The sequence below is a fragment of the Trachurus trachurus genome (assembly GCF_905171665.1).
Source record: "Trachurus trachurus genome assembly, chromosome: 6".
Classification (NCBI taxonomy): domain Eukaryota; kingdom Metazoa; phylum Chordata; class Actinopteri; order Carangiformes; family Carangidae; genus Trachurus; species Trachurus trachurus.
The window spans coordinates 14336404-14359991 of record NC_139897.1 but is presented as its reverse complement, the minus strand read 5'-3'; the positions used below and the strand labels follow the sequence as shown (position 1 = coordinate 14359991).

Here is a 23588-nt window from a genome sequence, read left to right as displayed (position 1 = left end):
GTCATAGTTTAAAGATAAACATTTAACCGTATGCAAGCTAAATCCATTACATCATGATTTTCTTCAGGTTGTATGTGACTCTGTAGATGATATAATTAGATTTGAGACAAATTATAAGGAAAATAAAGTAGACAAACTCATTGTGTACAAAGTTTATTACATATGTCCAAACATATGTACAGCACATGTCTCATGAAGAGTGGTTTTGTCACAAATATAAATTATTTAGACTTTCTTAAAGAACATATGATACAGGAACTGTAGCTTGCTTAATGTGGAAGAAAAGGTGTGCTGGCTGATCACTGTAACAGGTCGGCTTAGTGCCTTGGACAAAACACACATGATTTGTTTATATTTTCCCCTCAAATTGTCGCCTCTTTCAGAAAATCACAGAACCACATCGCAAATTACCAGACTACGTGGTCCCTATACCAGTTTTCACAGAATTACAATTCATTTTCTCAGAGCAATTTCCTTGAAACGCATGACTTGTTTAATACTACATCCTGTCTGCTTTAGACCCCAGTACTGTCCATGAACCAATATACAGTATGATAATACACACATAAATAAGGCACAAATGGAGAAACTGAAAAAACAAAACAAATGAGGGCCAGAGCAGGGCCAGATTTGGCACAGGGAAAAGGTGACCAAATGTAATAAACACTAAAATGTCATCAGCCGCTTTCTGATAACCCTTTAACAACCTGCCAGCAAATGCACCGTCTGTGAATGAAGTTTCCAAACCTTAGATTAGGAAAGTAAATGTGGTTATCACATAGCATTTTCAGACACAGAGTACTTACATAGGTGGAAAGATGGCTGAATTACTGAAACTACACTGAAGTACCATCCTTAACCATCGTAATACTGAAAGGCAAAAAAAAAAAAAAATCAAGGATTGTTCCAAGTCATAGTGTTATGAACCTTTCCACAAGTTTTTTTTTTGCAATATAAATACTGCTTACAAAGCTTCCATTTCATTGGGCCTACGGAGAGGAAAGTGATTAAAGTGAACAAAAGCAACAGGACTGCCATGATTTCTATAGATACACAGTTAAAGAAAAAATGATTATTTGTACACGTGAAAAAGGTGAATTTGTTAAAAACCGCTGTCAAACTATCTGTTGAGTGTTTGGAGGAAACATACTGGCTCGACTGATCATTCAAAACGACAAGGCCGTTCCGTGCGCCACCATATTTACCCACATGGTGAGACTCCCATGATTCGGTTCAGGCTACATGTTCGAGATAAACATTTCTTAAAGGTGCAGATGATAAAACATTACACATTCTTCTTGTACTGAAATCTTCTAATGACATCGTTTGCGAGACTTAAAGCTAAACACAAAGAAAAGAAAATATACCGTAATCTCCATATCATGGTTGCTTTGGGAATAATCCCATACATTTACCATTCGAAAAGGCCAAAACCTTCAGGCACTTTTAGGATTGAGATCAGTCATCAGTTCATGTGTCCTTAAGTCTCTTCAGATAATAGTCCATGGGACTAAGCATCCATGAGCGTTCCACTCAGTCTTATCAAGTCTGACTGATCGAGTCAATTCATTTAAATAAAGTTGCTTGTTTTAGTATTTCTCCATCGTGAAGATGACAGAAGGAAGCAAACGTCTTCCTTCAGGGCACAAATCATTCACAGCCACAGTCACTGAGGGGGGTGGGGTGGGAGAAGGGGCGCAAAATAGTTTGGTTTTGCTGGTAAAGAGGGTACATGTTGATTCCCTTTCCAACTGTGAGCTTATGATTGGCAAGTCCAGACTTTTCCTTCAGCAGCAATATGTGGCTTCAGCCCTGGACAAAAAAAAAAACACCCAGATCAGTCTCTTAGCCAGCACACAGGCAGACTTTATGTTTTCCTGTTGTTCCAGTTTGGGTCTGCCGCGGCGTTGGGCTCGGCAGGTCGCTCAGGTGGCGAGCGGGAGTCCTGGGGAGACTTCTGAGCCTGTGGGGAGCGAGGGTCCAGCAGCGGAGGGGGTTTGTCAGGGTGGAAGGGCCGGCTGTAGTGCTCCGGCCCCGGTGGACCTGCTGGCCGGTGCTCCGGCATCCTCCTGAAGTCCTGGAGAGGGCCTTCTCTTCCCTGGTGGTAATTGGGACGGAATTCATCGGGACGTCTTCTCTTAGGGTCTGGATGCCTGAAATGATCAACCACAGCCAGTTCATGAAAACTCATACACAAAGGCAGATGCTAGCAACTTTTCCTCTGGAAAAAATAAAATATATACAGAGAGGGAGGCAAGAGTTATTTGAGAAGGTTTGGGGACAATTTGCTTTGTTTGTAAAAGATATGGAGCTTGTTGATGAAGAAAATTGAGCACAAATCAATGTAAACCTCCCAAATGGAATGATCCCTGAAAATAAAATAATGAAGGACCTTTAATTTATAATGATTTTGGAAACTTTGAATGCAACTTGTTTTGTCTGAGAGCCTTTTGTTTGTGCAATGTTCTGTTTTTCTCATGTACCTGACCAGATTGAATAAACCAAATGGTGTTCTTGGAACCTGCGCTGACCTTTCTGGTCTGATGAAGCGCACACTTATATAGCTGAAACTGCAAAATATGTACCAAACATCTCTCCAGGTTTTAGCAGGTCTGAACATCCCCTCACCTGTCATAATAGGGTCTGTGGCCCCTGTGGTCCCGGTCGTTGCTGTACTGCTCATACGGCCTTTTGCGAGGGGAGCTGTTGTTGCGGTAACTGCCTGAGCTGCGATACGCATCTCCATGGGGACGTCGATCAGCGTAGTGATCCTTGTAGCGATGCTGGTCATATGGATGATGACGGTCTCCCTGCCAGGACTGGTTGCTGTTACTGGGGTAGTTGTATTTACGGTCCCTCTGCCAGTCTCCTCGATCTGTAAGGAATTAGAAAGAAAAGTTCCAACTCAGATGAATGATTTTGCTTTTGTTTTTTTAGTTGCTGAAAGAGGGTTACAAGTTCTACAAACCTGCGTGTAGTGCTATTTATGGTCTAGACTAGAGTTAACACTTACCATCGTTGCCAAAGTGACGCTTGTTGGCCGCGTTGTACGGTTCTCTGTGGTGTCCGTGGGGGCCTGGAGTTGAATGAGGCCCCGATTTGGACGACTCGTCTCGACTCGAACCGGAAGGCTCTGGTCTGAAAGATTTTACCCTCCCAGCAGGATCATCCTTCTTCTTTTGCTCCTTCTGGAAATGTCACAGGAAGAACTTTCATAGTTTGTGGCATAGAAAAGATTGTGCTCACTCCATGAGTCTAAATAAGCCAGTGTGTTAACAGCCTGAGACAGGAACAACTTACCTCTTCCTCATGCAATCGCTTCTTCTGTGCCATTTTATACAGTTTGTGAAGCTTCCTTGCTCCAAACTCTGTAAATTTTGACACAAAAATCCAGAGGTTTCTGCCGAAAAAAAAAAAGCACAAAACAATCATCAGCTAAATTAAAGAGGTTGGCATCATGATTCACTTCACAAAGATCATATTTAATGATCTTACCTTCGCCATATTTTGACATGTTCTGGGTCACTGTACGCTTTAAGGCACTCTGTGATTCGGTCTCCAATCTTCAACAGGCATGTGCGTGTGTGCTGGAGCTGCTCCTGGTCGGACAGACCCTCGTCTGGTTTATCCAGCTGCTTCAGGGCTTTTTTCACCGGCCTCATGCGCTCCTTACACTGGACATACACACACATATGGGTTTACACAAATGCACTGACTTAATGTTTGCATGAGAAATAAAAAAAAGAAAGAAAGACAGAAATGAAGAGAAACTCACAATACTGAAGGTTTCCTGGTCGAGTTCATCATCCTCCTTTCCTTCAATGGGAACAGGGTCAGACCCAGCTGTAATGTGAACTGGACCTTGAGTCTTCTTCCCTTTGGCCCCTTTAGCCTGAAAGGTGAAAACACCAGACATCAAGACAATGCACGGCTCTAGCATATTAATCACGGGGTGGGGATACAAATGCACAAGGCTTTGACTTTTGAACTACTTTCTTTCAGCTGCATGTTGAATATTAATGCTGTAATAATGTGCAGAACAGCAAAAAAAATCAGATAAATTAATATTAATATACATCATGAAAACTTTTCTGCAATACCTTCTCTTTTCTGGGCTTGGCACCCTTCTTTTCTTTATCTCCATCCTTCTCCTTTTTAAGAGTTCCCTGTTTTTCTTTGTTCTCTTTGTTATCCTTTTTCTTTTGTCTCTTCTTAGCGGGGGACTTGTCAGTTCCATCATCCTGTTCAAACATGAGAAAAGACAATGTGAGTTCAGCAACATCATAAATGTATAACTACTCTGCTACCCTCAAAACTTGGCTGAATTATACCTCTCTGTTTAAGTGCTGCAGTGATTACACTCTAGTTTCCCGCATTGCAGGATCTCATCTATAGTTTGACTGTTGTAGCATCACTGCAACACCAGATGGAAATGTGGTGCATTTCAATTATAAAAACAAGTTAGTGCATTTAATAGACCTGGGGCCGTATTCACAAAGAATCTTAAGGTTAAAAGTAGCTCCTAAGGGCCGAATTTAGGAGCAACTCATAAAAAAAGTGGGCGTGTCAGTCTTAAATTTAGGACTCCTAGTTTTTTAAAATAATAATAATTCTTAAAAGTCCTCGTGAGGACTCCTAACTCAGTAAGACCTATTCACAAAGAATCGGAAATGGCTGCAGCCAGGCAAATGTTTTGGAGACAATGGAGGACTGCGAATTGCTGCAGTGGGGGGGTGCTGGAGCACCTGCCCCATTGATGCCCAAAATGCCATTTTGTCGGTGTTTTTTTTTTTTTTTTTGTTATCTACAACATTTTCACTATAAAACGGGAGTAGTGACGGTGACGGACTGTCCAATATAGACGTCACAACGGTCGGACCGAGGTAACTGCGACCGCTGCGATGCAGTCATGCTGATGTGAGCCAAAAATATTTTTAAAAAGTTGCTGGGTGCGCTAGACACATACATCTGTTAGTAGTAATAGCTCACGTGATAGGGCAGCTCCTCCAGTAAACTAAACTTGTTGTCAGTCTGGGTTTAAATCCTGCTATAGGCTACAAATTTGGGTAATAATGCATTTTCTTTTCTCATCATTATTATGATCACCATATAATATTAGGGCTGTCAACAAATGTGAAAATTAATATTCGAATGTGGGAAGAAGAAAAAAACCAGCGGCTGCTTTGCGAGTGTGCGCACTGACCCTCATAGGAGTTGCAGTTGCACAGCGTCACTCACTGCTGAAAGTGAAAGTGAGACGCGACAAAAACTGTAGCAGAAAGATGCAGATGGCAGAGAGAAACACGAATGGACAGAAAGTTCAGAGCCCAACTTGGCAGCAGAGAGAGTGGTTTGGACTCTAAGCAATCTAAAAAGCCCGTCGGGCCTGACGGCAAAAAAAAAAAAGTGGAGCGGAGGAGGAGGAGGAGGAGGGGGGGGGGGCCACACTCAACAACCAATCACCGCGTTGAGCGCCTCGAATTTGTGCACGAGAATTGACGTAATCCATAGCAACGGGGCGTCACCAGGGCGTCACTCTTAGTTTGCTCTTAGTGATTTATCCTTAGTAAGAGTAGGTCTCAGTGGCTTTGTGAATAGCTTTTAAGAAAAAACTCCTACGTAAAAACTTTTAGCGCGAGTTAGGAGCACTCCTAGCGGTAAGATAAAATGCTTTGTGAATACGGCCCCTGAAGTGATACCTATTGTTACCTACAGCTACAACACTACTGACATGGACTTTAGTCACCACAAAACCTGAACACAGCCAAGGCCCAACATGTGACACTGCGGCGGTCATGTAATAGCCGACCTTGACTTCGCCCTCCTCTGATGGGTTGTCAGACAGTCGCGGGGAGGAGATGTCGTTGCCCTGCTCATCCTTGAGAATCTTGCTCTCCTTTTTCACCCGGGGCTTCCTCTTCTTTGCTTTGACCTTTAGAGGAAAAGGACTGCATGAGCGATTTTGGAGGTAGGGAGCCTCGTGTGGATCAAAGACAAAGTCGGTGTGATGAAAACAGTGCGGATGAATGACTTTTGTCATTGACGGCAGCATACGTACCTCCTCCCCTGTTTTAGGCAAGTCTGTGCTGTCTTGTTCTTTTTTCAGCAGCTTGAGAAGATACTCGGCTCTCGCCTGCAGCTGTTTGGCCTGAGGCTTCTTGCTTGGGTCATCTGGGAGAATCTGTGCAGAAGAATAGAAATGTTAGATTACTTGATTCATCTGAGCACAATCATTCAATCTGACACCATGCCTGTGCTTTTATATTTCCATTTTTATTTCATTATTCCCTATTAAAAAACAACTTGCTCCAATTCCATTAGCTCAAGGTTCCAAGGTCGATTTTTGATATTTACCTTGTCAGCGAGTTTGAGGTCGGGATCTGTCTTTATCAGATCCCAGTTGCCGAAGCCGTGCTCGTAGATACCGAGCAGGAGCTGAATGTCATCCTGCAGATCCCAGTCCACATCAAAGTGGGCTATCTTGACCCGGCAAGTCAGATTGAATCTGTGAGAAACAGAGCGTTGTCAAGTTTAATCTGCAACACAGACGCACTTTTCTGACCCTCTTATCTGCAACACAACAGCCCGCTCTGCCTCTTTTATATCTGCAGTGATATCTTACTTGTTTCTCTCAGCGGGGTTGGAGGGCACCGCTTTGTGCAGCGGCTCGAACTCTTCCTCGTGCTGGATGATGGACTTGGCGTTGACCTGCACTCCAGAGATCTTGATATTGATTCCTCGTCGTTTCCCAGGACCTTTGGCTGGAAAAACAACATGCAAAAAAAAAAAAATGTTCAGGTCTGTTTGTGGCTAAATGGTCAAAACCTGAGAGGACTGTAAACAAGTAACACTAACATATACCTTCCACTGGGTTCTCCTTGAGATGCTCCTCGTGCTCCTGCACTGCAGTCACACAGCTGCTGTGAATCAGTTCGCCGAGTCTCTTCAGGTCTGCGATGGATTTGTCCACCAGCTCAGAGTCTCGGGCGATCGCCTCCAACCTGAATACAGAATGAAGCACTTGGGTTTGTCATATGAATTTTTCAGGTCATACTTAGGCAATCAAATGATTTACGCATACACTGATTATCACCCATCATTTATCAATACCCTTACCTTTCAAGTGGAGATCCAAATTTCTTGTATGCCTTTATGAACCTGTAAATTATATTATTTTGAATACATTATTAATTATGATCATCAAACCGGCACCAACAACAAACTTCTTTGTACCAGGGAAATGTACAGAATACTTCACCTGCGGATCTCGGCATCAGTGAAACCCTCCACGTTGTTTTTCCGGGCTCGAGGTCTGCCTCTCTTCTTTGGCTTCTTGTCATCGTCGCTGTCGTCCGTCTCACTCTCAGAGCCCGAGGAGCGGTGCTTCAGCTTGGAGCCCACGTCACTGTCACTGTCGTTGGCCTGAGCCTGAAAGACACACGAACCAAAAGTGACACTTGGAAGATATCGCTGTGACCTGGTTATCAGTGCTGGAACGACTTAATCGACGAAACGAAATAATCTGTAAACGCTCTTACCCTCTTGTTGGAACTCCTGCTTCTGGGCAACATGAAGATGTCCTCCATCTCTCGCTGCTTCTCCTCTTCCTCAATTTTGCGTCGTTGCTCCCCGGGGATGATGTCATCCCATTCTCGTATTGACTTCTCCTCGAACTCTTGAGTGGTTTCTTCCATGCTGGAGAAATTAGCAACCTGTTGCAACGAGTAGAAAAGGATTGAAGGGGTCTGAAATAAGGACTTTATATATGGACTGTAATTTAACGAAACAAACTTGAGGATACCTTGAACTGAGAAAGAAGCTCATCTGTAGCACTTGAGCCTTGGTCACTTTCCCTTGTTTCAGCCAACCTCAGGATCTCCTCGATATCCATCTCCTACAGAAACACAGACATTCTTGTTTAATTTGTCATAATAATAATAATTAAGTATTTTTATGGACAATTATCCACCCGTTGTGATACCTGTGGCTCTGATTCCTCTCCCTCTGGCTCTTTGAAAAGTTCCTCTGCGCCAAACTTGAGGATAGCAGTCAGTTCTTCTTTATTAAATGGGTTTGAACTGTACAGAAAAGCAGCAATGTTCAACACATTAAACTAGAATGACACCACAGTTTAATTCAGAATCATATCAAGCTTTCACAATTTTTGCTGTGACCTCTTGATTTATGGCAAAAAATAACTTTTGTACATTTATGGTGAGCTTTGACTAACAAAAATTGATCAGATCAACCCTGAGTGAATGTTTGTGCCACATTTGAAGAAATTCCCTCAAGGTTTTACTGAGTTATCACGCTCATGAGAATGGGACGGATGGATTGGGTAGACAAACAACCCGAAAACATAATACCGCAGGCCTTGCTATCGTTCTTGAGGAGACATAAAACATTACTTTCTATCAAGATATTCAATTACCCTGGTTCATTATATCTTACTGTATAAAACTGGAACAAGGACATGGCTGTAACTGTGTTTCTAACACACATACAACTTTCTTCCCGCTAGAGCAGCTGGGAGACGACTTCCCAGGAAGCAAAATACAGCTGCAACCAACCAATGAGAAGGGGCTACGAACCGACTAGAATGAATATACTAATCAGAATATGGCTACAGATCAACTAGCCAATCAGAATGCAGTTATATACCAACTAACCAGTCTGAACAGAATACTGCTACAAAATTTAGATAGAGAAAAAAAATTAAGATTCTCTGGCCATGATTGTCATTATAAAATGAAATCAATATGCAAAATTCTTACTTAGTGTTTCCTGAGTTGCTGTCCAGTACAGTTCGACCAGTGGTGTCCATTCTCTGAATGACGAGATGGTCCAATACCATCTTCTTCTTTGCCCTCTCAATGATGTCCTCCTCCACCGTCCCTTTGGTGACCAGTCGGTATATATTCACCTACGCGGGATTGCACAGGTATTCTTATACAATTATCTTTCTAATTATGTAGCATATCTGTGATGACAGCCATAGACTTGAACCATGGATTACCTGTTTCTTCTGGCCGATCCTGTGAGCCCTGGCTTGTGCCTGCAGGTCGTTTTGAGGGTTCCAGTCAGAGTCGAAGATGACTACAGTGTCTGCTGAGGCCAAGTTAATCCCTAACCCTCCAGCTCTGGTAGACAACAGGAAGCAGAAGTCCTACAAAAACGGATGAAAGCAGTTACTGCATATGTAAAATTCCTCCTGTTTGACCCATTTCTGAGTCATTTATCAAATACAGACTGCACTTGCCACTGCTTTGAAATCAAATACACAGAGAAATCAAACTGAATGCGTACAGCCTTTCTGTTTATGTATCATCCTTTTGCTGTGAATGCTTTTTGTAACATGGCAAATGCATTTTTCAAAAGTGATACTTGGAGAAAAAAAACACAAATTTACCACAGATTGAACAAATATTATGGAAAAATCAAAATTCAGTCTCTCAAAGGTGATTCAGAAGCATTAAATCAATCTATTACATACCTCTGAGCCTTCTGCGTTAAAGTGGTCAAGTGCTTGCTTTCGGATTTCTCCCTTTATGGAACCGTCCAATCGCTGAGGAGGGGGAGAGAGGCAAACAGAGATTTAACCTTTGAAGATTTCCTGGGCAGCCATCCGCTCTGACCTTGGGCATCACCCTGCTTTACATGCCATTGTACCCCCCCGTCTATATGCTCAGCCTAAACACAGTCTACGGCAGAAACCGAATCAGCAGGGACAGCCTGAGCTGACAGACTTGCAGGACTCCGGCTGGTCTTTGGTAGAAAATAACTCGATATAAATAACCACATGAACTCTCAGCCCAGTGGAGTATGTGTGCACCAACACTGACATCTGATCCGAGTCAAACTCCCCCCAACGCCGCCATCCCACAAGCCCTATCACTATAAACAACAATAAAAACAACAGGCAGATCCTCAAGTCTGACTCACTAACCACTGCTCAAAGGAATTAAGGGAACACTTAATCATCACAGTGTGACGGCAAGTCAGTTAAACTTCAGGGAAATCAATCTGTACATTTAGGAAGCACAACTCACTACGATTCAATTTCACCTGCTTTGGCACAACAGGTGCAATGGAGAGGTGGAAGCAAGACAACCCCGAGAAAGGGAATGGTGGTGGACACATGACGATTGCTCTTCCCTCATCTTGAAGCCCTCCTGACTGATTCTTCTCCAAGATTTTTTTTTTCCTTGTCACTACTGGCAGCATACGTCTCTCTACCCTGCAGCCCAATGAGGTCACACAGGTAGTCCAGCTCCTATAGGATGGCACACCCATATGTGCTGTCACAACAAGGTTTGCTGTCTCCCCCAGCATAGTCTCAAGAGCCAGAAGACTGTTTACAGGCTGTTACACAAGTAGAGCAGAAGGGGGGGGTGTAAAGGGGGCATCAACCCAGCAGCAGGACCAGTCCCTGCTGCTTTGTGTGAGGGGGAACAAGAGGAGCACTGCCAGAACCCAACTAAATGACCTCCAGCAGGCTACCGCGGTGTCAGAAACAGAGACAGACTCTATGAGGGTTGCATGAGTGCCCCATGTCCATGTCCATGTCCTCCAGTGGGACTTGTTCTCACAGCCCAGCGCCGCGCGGCCTGACCAGCGTTCGCCAGGGAGCGCCAGAATTGGCAGGTCCGCCTTCGGTGCCTTGTTCTCTTCACAGATGAGTGCAGTTTCACACCAAGCACATGTGACAGGCATAAAAGAGTCTGAAGACGCCTGTGCTGCCTGTAACATCATCCAGCATGACCGGTTTGGCGATGGGTCAGTGGTGATCTGGGGGGAAAATATCCTTGTGGGAGGGTCCGTCGTACAGACCCCAGAGTGTACTGCCAGGCCTCATGTGGCCACAGTGTGTGCGCAGCTGCTGGATGGAGAAGACATTGATGCTATAGACTGACACTCGCGTTCCCTCGCACCTAGGGAACATTATATATTGGTGCATCAAATCAAACACTGCCAAGTGCTGCCACAGTTTGCCCAGGGGGGTTCAGTGATGCCCTGATCCAGGTGTGAGGGACCCCCCAGAGCACCATCCATCCACAGACAACGTCAGAAATGTGTGAGCAGGCGATGTAGCGAGTGCATACAGCCTGGGGCGCTGCATAGCTCAGTGGGTTCATCAGGCTTCTCATATGCAGAGGCCGGTCCTCGCTGCAGCCGGCCCCGGTTTGAATCCTGAATCTGGTGGCCCTTTGCTGCATGTCAATTCCCCCCCTCTCTGCCTCCCAATTTCATGTCTCTCTCAAAAAAGTTATTTCTGTGTGTGTGTGTGTGGGTTGACAATTTTGGTTTCCAGTGACCATTGTTGTGTCATTTCACTCTCGACAAATGATATAATGTTTACCAGTAGTCAACTTTGTTAATCAAGATCCAATGCTGGATTAAAGTGTTCCCTTCATTTCTTAAGCAGTTTTCATTCCATCACATAACTTCCTTCTTTGCAGTAGGCCTTCGTTGTTTTGATCTGTGATAACCACAAGTTGAAAATTGTGTGCATGTCATGGAGGGACATCACATGCATGTCTGACACTGGACCAACCACAAACTCGTATCAGGTGGTACTGAATCTGAACTCAAACCCTTCACTGAGCAAATCTTACCTGGAATGGGTAGCGCCTCTTGGCGAGGTACTCAGCCAGAATGTCCAACATCCGGACCATCTGCGAGAAGATCAGGACCCGGTTGCCTCGTTCTCTGAGTCTGGTCAGCAGCTTGTCCATCAGCACCAGCTTCCCACTGCCTCGCACTAAACTCTGGGACACACAAAGTGAATATGTGACCACTGCACAGTGAAGAAGAAAAGCTAAGTAACTCTGTGTTTTCCTCTATGTTAAGTCACAACTGGTTTCCTTTACAGAGCAGAGCTATCCTAAGGTAACGCTCTGAGCTAAAGGTTCATAAGGAGACTTACCTGCAGGTGTTCCTGTTGCGTTTCTGTCTCTACGTCCTCTGGCTGTTTGATAAGGAAACTATGGTTGCAGCACTTTTTGAGCTCCATAACAATGTTCAGAAAGCCAGAAGAGCTGCCGCGGGTGCCTTTGGAGAGCGCTTTGTAATTCCTTGTTAAAATCCACCTGGAAATATTCAGGAACAAATGTCGTTACTGGAGGGGGAGAGATGCAGCTACTGTACGAATGGCTTATGAGAAAGACAGATGCAATAGAAAAGCAAGATAAACTCATACTTGTAAAATTGTTTCTGTTGTGCACTCATGTCAACGCGGAGGATTTGTTCCACTTTGGCAGGCAGAGATTTTTCCACATCTTTCTTGACACGTCGAAGGAGGAAGGGCTCGAGGACCTTGTGAAGGCTCTGATAACCGTTTTCCCTTCCTTTCCCATGTTCGTCCTCAAAATCCTCCCAGGAATTAAACCTACGAGTGCAAGACGCAGATAACAAGTGTCACTCCTTTCCTGCTGGAATCCAAACTGGCACTCGGTTCACGACTGTATCCAACTTACGTACTTGTCAGGCATGAGGAAGTGCAACAGAGACCACAGCTCTTTGAGGGAGTTCTGCAGCGGAGTGCCAGTAATGAGGAGTCTGTGGTTGGACCTGAACTCCATTAATGTTTTATACAGCAGGGAGTCATCATTCTTCAGCCGGTGAGCTTCATCCACACCCAGGAACGCCCAGTTAATATTTCCAAGCACACTCTGGAGACAGGCGTTTAGACATTGAAAGTGATTGATTCTCTTCATGCAAGCAAAGACAAAAAATATTCTGTTACCACAATCATAAAGTCTGATTTATAGTCACACCTACCTTGTCTTTAAGTAGAATTTCATAAGTGGTTAATAGTGCATTGAAACGGATTCTTTTTGTTTGATGGTTCACCCACTCATAGTCACGGATCTAGACAAAACAGAAGTGACTTTATGTAACAAACTCTGCAGACACCACAGTTATAATAATAATAATGATGATAATAATAATAATAATAAAAAATAAAGAAAAACAGACTTAATTCCCCTATTTTCTTAAAGGCACCCCAGATTTAATGGACCTCTACCTCATAGCCCATCATAATGTGCTAATCTTTTTCTTTTTCATTTTATGCAACTACAAAATGTAAATGTTTTGTTACCATGTCTATTACTGTACTTGTTTTTCCTTGTACTGTCCTTTTATGTTTAGCTGTTAATTTTTCTTGAAAAAGCCAATAAAAATACTTAAAAAAAACAAAACAAAACAAAAAACCAGACTAAGCCAGCTTACTGTTTTCCTGCTCATAACGTCTCCGAGGTAGACCACCACATTCATGTCTGGAGCCCAGGTTTCAAACTCCCTTTGCCAGGAGGTGAGCGTGGACAGAGGCACCACTACCAGGAAGGGTCCATACAGCTGATGCTGGTGGAACAGGTAGGAAAGGAAGGAGATGGTCTGGATGGTCTTTCCCAGTCCCATCTCATCGGCGAGGATAACACTATTGCACCTGAGGTGGAGGAAGAAGATACAAGGTTTTCTTTCTTTGCCTTTTGCCAATTTTCACTGAGTCTTTCTCAAATAACTACAACCAAAACACATTAAATATTTCATTCATTATCGCAGTACCTGCACCAGGAGTGAGCCAGCCAATTCAACCCGTCCAGCTGATAGTCTCTCAGCTGCAGGTTGTCATCTCCAATATATGAAGGTTGCTTCTTCAGAGCAACAAACCTTGGCCTCTGCTTTAAAACCTGTAATAACATTTAGGGTGAACAACTTCAGTCATGAGGGGGTTTAGCTTTAAATCATTTGTTCCTGTTTTAAGAGACTTGCTTTGACTCTTACCTTGCATTCCTTAGACGGTACGGTTTTGTTGGAGTTTCGGCAGATGAAGCTGGTGATGCAGCGCTCAAACTTTTTCGCGAGCAAAGCTCCGTCTTCCCAGCTGCAGTCTGAATAAGGTAACCCCATCCACTTACACAGATACTCCGGCTCGTTGGAGGATGGCGTCTTGTGACTATGTGCTGTTTAGAAATGCGGAGAGATTAGGCAAAGGCTTGCAAGAAAAAAGTAAAACTCATTTCATACTTGACAGAAATCTACATGTCACAGAAGACCTTTAAAAAGAGCCGCAAACTGAATTTAACAGTGATGATGAGAAATAGGAAAAGGGACTTACAGGGAAAGTCAGACGTTCCTGGTGTCTTCCCTGTTTTTGTTGCTGTTAATAGCAAAATTCAAATTAGTGTAACTCTATTGCAGCATACATGTGTTATGCATACATATAGCACCAACAGTCAACTGCATGTATTTCATAATGACTTCTTACCTATTACACGCTCCACAATATGAAACTGTTTGTTCAAGTCAGAAGTGAGCTCCTGTTGGCAGTTATGGAATTCCACATCCTCAGGAGACGCCCTCCTCAGCCTACAAACAAGGACAAAGTTAATGATGAAATGTCCCCCCCCCCTCCAAAAAAAGGACCACATTTACAAATAAAATGTTTTAGCAAAGAAACATTTTCACCATGAATTGAGCTCTTCGCTTTTCTTTTTGTAGTTGTCCAGTTTCTTAAGTCCCTTGACCTTTTGCAGTGTCAGAGAGTCCATGCTCTCCCACGTGTTGTGGATGTAGGACCAGCCCTTCCACTTGATCAGATAATGAGTCTCCCCCTCGTCGTTCTCGGGGTCGAACCCCTCACACGGGTCCCCATTTTCCTCTACAGAGTACCCAGTAGTGGAAGCCCCGGTGGCTAGAAGAGCAAAAAAAAAAAAGAAAAAAAAGATTCAGACTGTGACAGAATGTGTTTTGATGAGAAATAACACTGTTATTCAACATAGCAAAATACAACAGAGAACATGCATCACCTCCTTTTTTGCCTATCCTGTTGTCCATGACCTTCTCAATAGTCTCACTGTCATCGTCCTGCTGCTCGTCGCCTGCCTCCCCCGTCATTTCAATCAAGTCATCAGAGTCGGTTTCAAAGTCGTGTTGGTCCTCTTTGTAACTGTAACAACATGACAACACAACAGGATAAGTGTCGACGCACAGGTGACAGTGGTGTACCAATAAAGTGACTTTCTAACTACTTGTGTCCCTGTTTAACACTTGGAATGCACCTTTTGACTTTTGTTGCACCCCGTCTTCGAGTCTGTCTCTTCAGAGTGCCCTCCTCGTCATCGTCGTCGTCATCATCGTCGTCATCGTCGTCATCCTCTTCAGCCGATGACTCTGGTTTCCTGGACTTTCTTCCTTTCTGAGACAACTGCTTTTTGGCTGTGGAGGATTTGGTCTGAGGTCTAGAAAACACAGAGTTAAGCACACAAACATGCAAACCACTTAGCGATAATGGACCAATCACCTGGATCAATGATCATCGAGCGATTTTTGCTCTCTGGTGGCCAAACTGCAACCATATGTTAAACAATTTAAATAATGTTTGTGTCCTGTTATATGATCAGAAAGTAGGGCCGGGACTTTAACGCATTAATTACGATTAATTAATTACACAAAAATTAACGCGTTAAAAAATTAACGCATTTAATCGCACCTATTTAAAAAAAAATTTTTTTTTTTTTTTTTTCCTCACGTGTGTCTACGTGCGGTGCGCCCGCACGCAAGAGAGGCGGCAGTTTGAGAGGCTGACTGGCAGAGATGAGAGCTGGTGAAACGCTAGCATGGTTATTTAAAACACCATCTCTGATCTCTGCCTGCACATACATACACAGACACGGGCGCACGCTAAATGCGCTATATAGCGCTAATTGCTCAGCTGCAGCGCTATATCTATGACCTGTCACTGTCACAGGTGCATCTCATCTCATTATGATAGGACTTCACCCTCAGAGCTCTGTCTTCAGACTGTCCTGACCTGTCCCTGAACATCACACAGGGACAACATGGAGCTGCCTGTGTGATTGGTTACTGAGTTTTATTAATGTTTACATCAGGCTGAGTTCAACAAATCAGTTTATGCTACTGTGATTTAAGTAGCCTAGTTAAATACTACAGTAATCATCATAGTGTATTGGAAAGAAAGACCATTTAATCTGTATGTATCAAATATCGATTAATGAATTCATCAATATTTGATATTGATACAATTTGCATCCCTAGTCTGTTGGTCTTGGTTAAGTACCACCTTGAATGCTTCAGCTTATGTATTCAGTCATTCAATGGTATACTAAAATCCATGTGAAAAGAAAATGCTTCTCACTGTCCTCAGGTCAAATATTTGTATGCGATTAAAATGCGATTAATTGCGATTAATTAATTACAAAGCCTCTAATTAATTCGATTAATTTTTTTAATCGAGTCCCGGCCCTATCAGAAAGACATTTCAAATAAGTTTCAATTTGTGGATGTTATAGTGTTTAGATTAGAACAGCAGGCTGATTCGAGTGCATATTTCACACCAAAGTAAGGGTAAAATGTGTCATCAAACAACTGCTCACACAATATGGAATGATTTTGAGATGACCAGTGGGTAGCTGTCTGATGGCCAGGCTTCGCTACACTCTTACCTTCTAGCAGGAAGTCGTCTGGATCTAACTTTTTTCTCTTCCTGCTCACTGTCTGTACTGTCCGAAGCCTCCTGCTCCTCCTCCTCCTCCTCCTCCTCTTCATCATTTGAGTCATCATCTTTCCAGATATTTCTTACAACAAAGAAATGCCACAAGTTCACCCTCAAGGCCCATTACTGCTATAACCAATTGTGATTTCATGAAATACTGGCCAGAGGGTGTTCAACCCAATTTAATCAGGGATAGGCCACTGATCTGACCAATCAGATTTGATGCAAATGTAGAAATATCACCTGGCTGGCTGAAACTACCTGAGCCCATACTGAGCCAAACAGATACCCATTTACAAATAAGCATCAAATGATAAGAATCACAATATGAACACACACTGGCAGCAGAATGGTGCAAATATGAACTGTGAAAAAGTACTGTATGGACCACGTGTTAAATAATAAAAATCTTTTTTAACAAAAAAAGTTCAGTAGAAGTGTCTCAACATGGCAGAATTCAAACACATTTGAAAGAATATGGTGCTGCACTGTCAAATAAATTATAGGTAACTCAAATAATAATAACATTCAAATTCCAAAATCATGTTCACACCCTTTATACTTACTCCTTTTTCTTAGCCCGTGATGGTTTTCTCTTAGGACTGTCACCCTCAGACTCACTGCTGCCCTGTAAATACAGTCAACACAACAGATACATGCTACATGAAATAGCAGGTAGGTGCAGTTCCATAAACCAGCCAGTAGATGGCACAAGTGGCTGGTTTTTCAACAGCTGCAGTCCACAGTCTGCATATTATTTGTTTTCATCGTTTCATTGTTCGTCTTCAAGCTTTCATTTCTCTCTGCTTACCCCAGCTCCAATGTTTAAACGAGCTGGCTCCTGTCTGCTGCGATTTGACCTCCTGACCCCATACACATCTGGATGTTCTTCCCACATCTGTAATAAAGAGGCAACCATTAGACAGCCATATACTCTGTGCTCCACCGTACAGTTCAGTTCAGTTTTATTTATATCCCGAGGGAATACAAGCATAACACATCCCGGTTTTATTCTAATTTGTATGTACTACAGAGCTATAATGATTATATTCATAATCAATTATTGAGCTGATTATCTCTATTGTCACATGAGAAATCTAAGTCTATAAAAAGTGAGTGACTTGACTTCATAAAATTAAGAAAAGCAGGAATTATTCACAGCTGTGGAGCTGTACCTAGAGGCTTGAAAAAAAAAAATACTGAAATAGTTAACATTAACAAAAGTTGCTAATTATTTTTCTCTTGGTTAATTAATCAGTTGCTTCTCTTTTTAACTCTAACTAAGGGGCTATATACCAATTGTAGTGATATATTGTTATACAGTTAATGTACTAAATTTACAAACTTTCAGACCAACAGGAAATTAGGCAACATGTGCGCCGACGAGTTTGGTTTTCTTGGATGGTTTTTGTAGCAATCTTACTACCTCACTATCCAACCCATTATCAAGATCATAGCCGAGGCAAAACTCACATAAGGATACAACTACAACTGTCCTACATGTCAAACCTTTATAATCACTTAGGGAGGACAAGAACCATAATCTGCTTTAGAGTAAGTCACCACAAAAGATTTAGGTACCTCTCTATAGTTCATTGACCTTTACCTTCTTCACATCTGCCAGACGCTCCTTCTTTCTTACTGGCTTGTCTTTGACTCCTGACGTTGTCTGCTGTGATTTGGACCCTGCAGATTCGCACTCTGACTCTGAGTGACTCTCTGACTCTGAGGAACTGTTTGACTCCGAGTTGTGGGATCTCCTCCTCTCACTGCCATGCTCACTCTCTGACTGACTTCCTGACTCCGACGCAGAGTGGTTGGATTCTTCTGAGGCGGAATTGCTACAGGAAAAAGAAAATGTTCATTCTTTTGATTTTTTTTCCAAACCATGTGTATGTAGAGCTGAGGCTAATGTGATACAGTACATACAACAAAAACATTGCAAAAGTGTTAGGTGGCATTTGTAGCAAGTTAAGAATGTCTCAAATTTCAAACTCAAACTACACACACTCACTATGCGATGGAGAAACTTTATGCAAGAGGATAAACTAGAACATAATACATGAGTAAATTGTGGCTCTTAGTCAAGAGGAAACAGAGACCTAATTACATCACAGACCATGTTCCTTACTCAGCTAACAGTCTTATTATAACCTCATTCTCGCACACAAATCCTCTTAGAGTCATTTTGAAAAGTCTCATAGGTCAGAGAGACTAAAATAACAAGTTAAAACTGGGACAAAGTGTAATTTAACAAGGCATCACTTTCAATTCATTGAATTGTTTTTAAGTATTTCCACTCTGCTAACCAGCGTCTTAAGTGAAGGGAACATTAGACACTAACCATAATTACTTATATCAAAAACACATATCCTCAGCCTGTTTTTGGAGGAGTGGGAATCTTGAGTTTAATAAATAAACAATCATCATTGAGTTCAGAACTTTTTAGCTCATCACTAAATTGAAGCAGCATCTAATTCTGACCCCTCATCACACATCAAAGTTGTGAGCAGTCTCATATAACTGAGGATTTGTTTTCTAATCAGGTTGTTTGAGAGATTTTTAGTGGCCTGTAAGTTAACTGAAAAGTATCTCTCCTTTGGAGGCCCCAACCAGCCAGGTCGGTGACCACTGTAACAAAATGTTATTTATGTGAGGAAAAAGGCACATAACGGGGCGTTGTGTGGCGCAATTGGTAGAGCAGGTGCCCCATATAAAGAGGGTACAGTCCTCGCTGCAGTTGGGCCCGGTTCGAATCCTGCATCAGGCGACCCTTTACCGCATGTCACTCAATAATTGCCAATAAAAGGCAAAAATGCACAAAAATATAAATATAAAAAGCACATAACTTAGTGTCAATGCACACAAGGATCTTCAAGTGTTTATGAAATGTCCTTTGAAAACAAGATGGTAAATTTCAAAAGGTTATGTCCTGATTATAATGAAACACATTTATCAGTTTCGCATACAGTAAATAGTATGGAGCTGAACTAATATTTAAGGCAAACGTTAATTAATTCAATTGTGGTGGCGTCATCATTGGATAAAATTATCTTGGGATGGTGACCTCTACTGTCTGGATTCATCTGCCTGCAGTATTTTGTCTGGACATATGGGGGCGCTACATGCATTCAGAATAAATCACAAGGCATCATTGCTTTAAATTGATTGTTTTGCTAAGACAAACAAGCATGTGCTAAACAAAGTTTTATTTAAATATAAAACATTCAGTCGTTATCTCAACAATTTGATGAATAGTAAAAAATAAAAATAAAAATAAATACAAAAGCAGTCTTATTTTGAAATATGAAAGGATTTACATTAGCTCTAAAATATATGAATGTCAGTGTTCTACCAATTATACAACCATAGTAATGACAATAAAAGGGGGATATTGAAGCAGATGGGCTGATATAAATACAACGTACGTGGTGTTAGATGTTACTAGACTTCCCAGTGTTTATGTTCCCTCACGGGATCAATTTCCTAACTCGGAAGTGCTTGACTCCTTCCGCTTTAAGTGAGGTCACGAGGGGGTGGGGCAGGACATAATCTCGAATTTCTATTGGTTGACGCGTTGCTAGGTGGAAATTCTAGCCTATGGCAGCGCGGTGTGCAGGCATTACAAGGTCTGAACTCTTCCTGTTCCTCCTCCATGTAGTTCTGAGCTGAGTTTTAATACAGATAAGTGAGCAAGCTGGGCACACAAAGCAAGTGCCATTTTGTGACTCAGGAAAGTGTCCATACAGTACTTTTTAGGATGTGTGACATAAAAGGAGCAGACTTTTTTTGTTGCTCATATACTCTGCTCTGCACTTCCACAGTGTTCCTCTATCTGTCTGAAAAAGTTAAGCTGTTATCAGTGGCAGAGGACATGTTTCACTCACAGCTTAAAAATACTAAAATGGCTGCCACAAGCTCACACAAACAAAAACTACAAGTGTGATGTAACCTGCTGCAGTGTACCATCAGTAAAAATGAAATGAGGGTGATTACCTGCATTTTGCATCCAGACTTCTGTGTCTTTATCTAAGAGCACAATAGTCTATTAAGATAAAGCTGCATTATTTGTTAAGAAAATGTAGAGAAAAGAAATGCTAATACTAAGAAACTAAGCTGGGATGCAACATGGATGAAATAAACACAAACATCCTCTGTTTTTAATAATGGCTGACCACTTGTTGTTTCTGCATTCCTGTATTGTCCTAACACCATGCAAATGATCTGATTAGTTTTTTAAAATCATCTTTATTGTTCAAAATGTTATGTTTCCACTGATTATGATATGGGAATAAAAATAATTTCCTGAGGGTGACAAACACACACTTGCAAATGTTAACACTTGATAAAAAAAAAAAAAAAGTAAAAGAAGACAATAATGGAAACCCTGTCAACACATTTAAGTCTGCAGACTGTTTTCCACAGGGCCTTCAGAATTTACCTGACAAAATACAAAATTTGCCTGACTTAGATTATTGACATTGTTTAGCTGCAACATTCACAAGTATCAGACATAATCAAGACACAAGCTTCAGTTGGCACATCTATGATAACATCTGATCAAGACAACAATGCCTTTTCAAACTAATCTGATATTTAAAAATGATGATGAGTAAATTTAGTCCATAAGTGTCATAAGAGGATAATATATCTTTGATTATGTAATAACTCCAATAATAAATAATAATTCTGTGTCTGGGAAGTATTTGAATTGAAACTGCATGCACAAAACCCACCAAAAACCAAAAATAAGAATATCCTTCCCATGGGAAAAATATAAAGCTTAAGGTTAGAAATGTGTTAAATAAGCATGTGACACTATCATAACTTCATAATACACAAGTGGTATTAGTTGTTGTTAATCACCTGAAACAAGACAAATATATTGTATTATACATGGCATTAACTGTAAATCAAGAGTCTTCAAAAGCAGAAATAACTAGGCATGATCTAACTTCTATTCTTCAAAACTTTAAGCACAGGTTCAAATGAAAAGTATAAATTGATGTAAAAATAAAACCTGTAGCCACATGCAAACTGATTTCAGGTCAGAAGTAAGGACAAAAGTACATTATCTGTAACATGTCCAAAAGACTGGACATATCACATGTGTATTGCCAAAGCAAAACATTGTTTCTCAAATGAATAAAAACGAAACAACAACGTTGATAAAATGGTGCAATGCAGTACCAACTAGTAAGACAAGGTCATATTACATTATAGCGACAAGACATAAAACATATGCAACAAATTATTTGAAACATAATACAGGACAAATGAGTTTTCCTTTGGTCTAGCACATACATCTTGTGGGCAATGATCCCTTAACACAGGCCCTGAAACCTCAGTATAGAGTTAAGAAATGGTAGGAAAATCAGGGTGTGGCTATTAAACAATAGCAAGGTCATTCATGACACTGGTGCACTTCATCAAAACCACGTCGCAAATGTATACACAGGTGATCAACCATGCTTGACAGGGTAAACAATCAAACCTGATATGGAAAAGGTAAAAAAAAAAGTATTAGGATCATACCTTGATGCATTGCTTTGAGCGGATCCTTCATCATCTTGTTTTTTACTTTTATTCTTCATCATCGTAGTATCCTGAAAAATCGCTGATAGGATGATCTTTTGTCCTGGTATTTACTGTCAAAAAGTTACAGGAAGCATGAACTATCATATAAGTCCCACAAGATTGCTTCAGCTCAGATGGCAGTTAAAACCCAGTCGGTGCGACACGAGTGAGGAAAAAGGCATTAAATCGAAAAAATGAGGGTCATTGCTTGCATCGCTTATTTAAATTTAAGTTTAAAAAAAATAATAATAATAACAGGGAGTGTTACAATAAGTGAAATATCTATCGCATGTCTTTCAATATAGTCCACGGATCAAGCCGCATGCAATTAATTTCAACTGCGTCATCAGATGAAGGAATAAAAATACAAGAGTTAAGGATGAGAAAATCAGCAAATTATGAATTACACAATGTAAACATACCAATTCAGTATGAAGAAAGGTGGTAGCCTATAAATGAACTGTTTGATTCACCTTCGATCTATCAACGGGGGTTTAAATATTTATCCGACTCGAATAAGAATAACAGGATGTAAGAATAATAACTTAACAATATATTACAAAAAAAAGGAGCTCTGTTTCAAAAAGCTCGAAGGCCTTGATAGTCTTCATCTACTGTCAGACTCAGAGCGACAGAGGCGAGCAGCAGCAGCAGCAGCACACACTAAAAATGGAGGCGCGCCATGGCTGCCAGAGCCCAGTATGGAAAACAACGACAAGCACTCCCTCAGCACAGACGGCTCCTACGACTCGACAAAATCAGCCCAAAAAACCACGCCAAACGCCAAAAATTCCGCTAAAACAACGATCGTACAACCACAAGCTTCAATTTTCCGTCAAATTCAAGCGCTCTCGGTCGAAAAACAAGCAAGAAACACGGTCTGACGACAGCCCATGGCACCCTTCCCAAGGCTCAGCCGCCATCTAGAGCTCCTTCCTAGCTCTGAATGCTTTGCCTTTGATTGACGTTATTTCCATTTACCCCACACTCAGGTGATGTTAAGTCCCACCCCTTTTATTATGTTTAAAATGGGCTTTTATATAAACTTATATACATTGTCAGGACCAGGACAACAGCATGATACTGACTGCATTCTTTCCATTTCATAAAAAGGTAAAATACTGAGAGGGTCTAGAAGTATATTAATGTTTTTTTGCAGCAGCAGCAGAAGCACCAATTGCATCACTTCCTGCTGAGACAGGAAGGGGAACAACCAGAAGCCATTTTAGATAGCCTTTGGAAACCATTTGTGGACAAGAACAAAACCATTTTATGCATTTTACACAGATGGGTGTACTCTCACCCACCATCTTAAAATTTGATCAGGCTGCGTAATGGTCTTCCAGTGGATCCGATTAAAGTGAAAAAGGAACATTTTAACTGACAATGTTCCCTTCATCTTGTCAATCAAGGTGACAATTTCCTTTGTAGAGTATCAGAAAAAGAAAATTACTTAAAGAGATTCATCAAGCTAGTACCAAGCATGAGCACT

General features: G+C 41.6%; 1 protein-coding gene across 3 annotated transcripts; it reads right to left on the bottom strand.

The window, feature by feature from the left end:
• Positions 1-143: 143 nt before the first annotated feature.
• On the bottom strand, positions 144-23436 carry chd2 (chromodomain helicase DNA binding protein 2). 3 transcript variants are annotated; one of them, XM_083974238.1, is made up of 39 exons: positions 22519-23435; positions 22055-22167; positions 18126-18360; positions 17331-17417; positions 17086-17147; positions 16470-16601; positions 15066-15245; positions 14814-14953; positions 14473-14698; positions 14273-14373; positions 14123-14164; positions 13789-13967; positions 13570-13694; positions 13234-13450; positions 12781-12870; positions 12481-12671; positions 12200-12388; positions 11927-12089; positions 11616-11768; positions 9494-9565; positions 9017-9166; positions 8775-8923; positions 7982-8078; positions 7802-7894; positions 7539-7712; positions 7259-7428; positions 7117-7158; positions 6862-7001; positions 6623-6761; positions 6355-6505; positions 6059-6181; positions 5810-5932; positions 4101-4241; positions 3776-3892; positions 3496-3674; positions 3301-3400; positions 3014-3188; positions 2629-2875; positions 144-2153 (listed from the first exon to the last, which is right to left on the bottom strand). In XM_083974238.1, the coding sequence occupies exons 2-39, from the start codon at positions 22114-22116 to the stop codon at positions 1868-1870; spliced, it is 5442 nt and encodes a 1813-aa protein (XP_083830364.1). In that variant the 5' UTR covers positions 22117-22167; positions 22519-23435; the 3' UTR covers positions 144-1867. The 3 variants fall into 3 exon arrangements, with proteins under 3 accessions (XP_083830364.1, XP_083830366.1, XP_083830365.1); XM_083974240.1 differs by adding an exon at positions 20516-20548 and having other exon boundaries at positions 22055-23433; XM_083974239.1 differs by lacking the exon at positions 16470-16601 and having other exon boundaries at positions 22055-23436.
• Between the last annotated feature and the right edge of the window lie 152 nt (positions 23437-23588).

Excerpts from the sequence above, each read along its gene's own strand:
- chd2 (XM_083974238.1), bottom strand. The coding sequence starts at position 22,116 with ATGATGAAGAATAAAAGTAAAAAACAAGATGATGAAGGATCCGCTCAA. Across the intron at positions 7,895-7,981 it reads GAGAGGAATCAGAGCCACAG|GAGATGGATATCGAGGAGAT; the intron begins GTATCACAACGG and ends GTGTTTCTGTAG. Across the intron at positions 6,506-6,622 it reads AACCCCGCTGAGAGAAACAA|ATTCAATCTGACTTGCCGGG; the intron begins GTAAGATATCAC and ends TGTTTCTCACAG.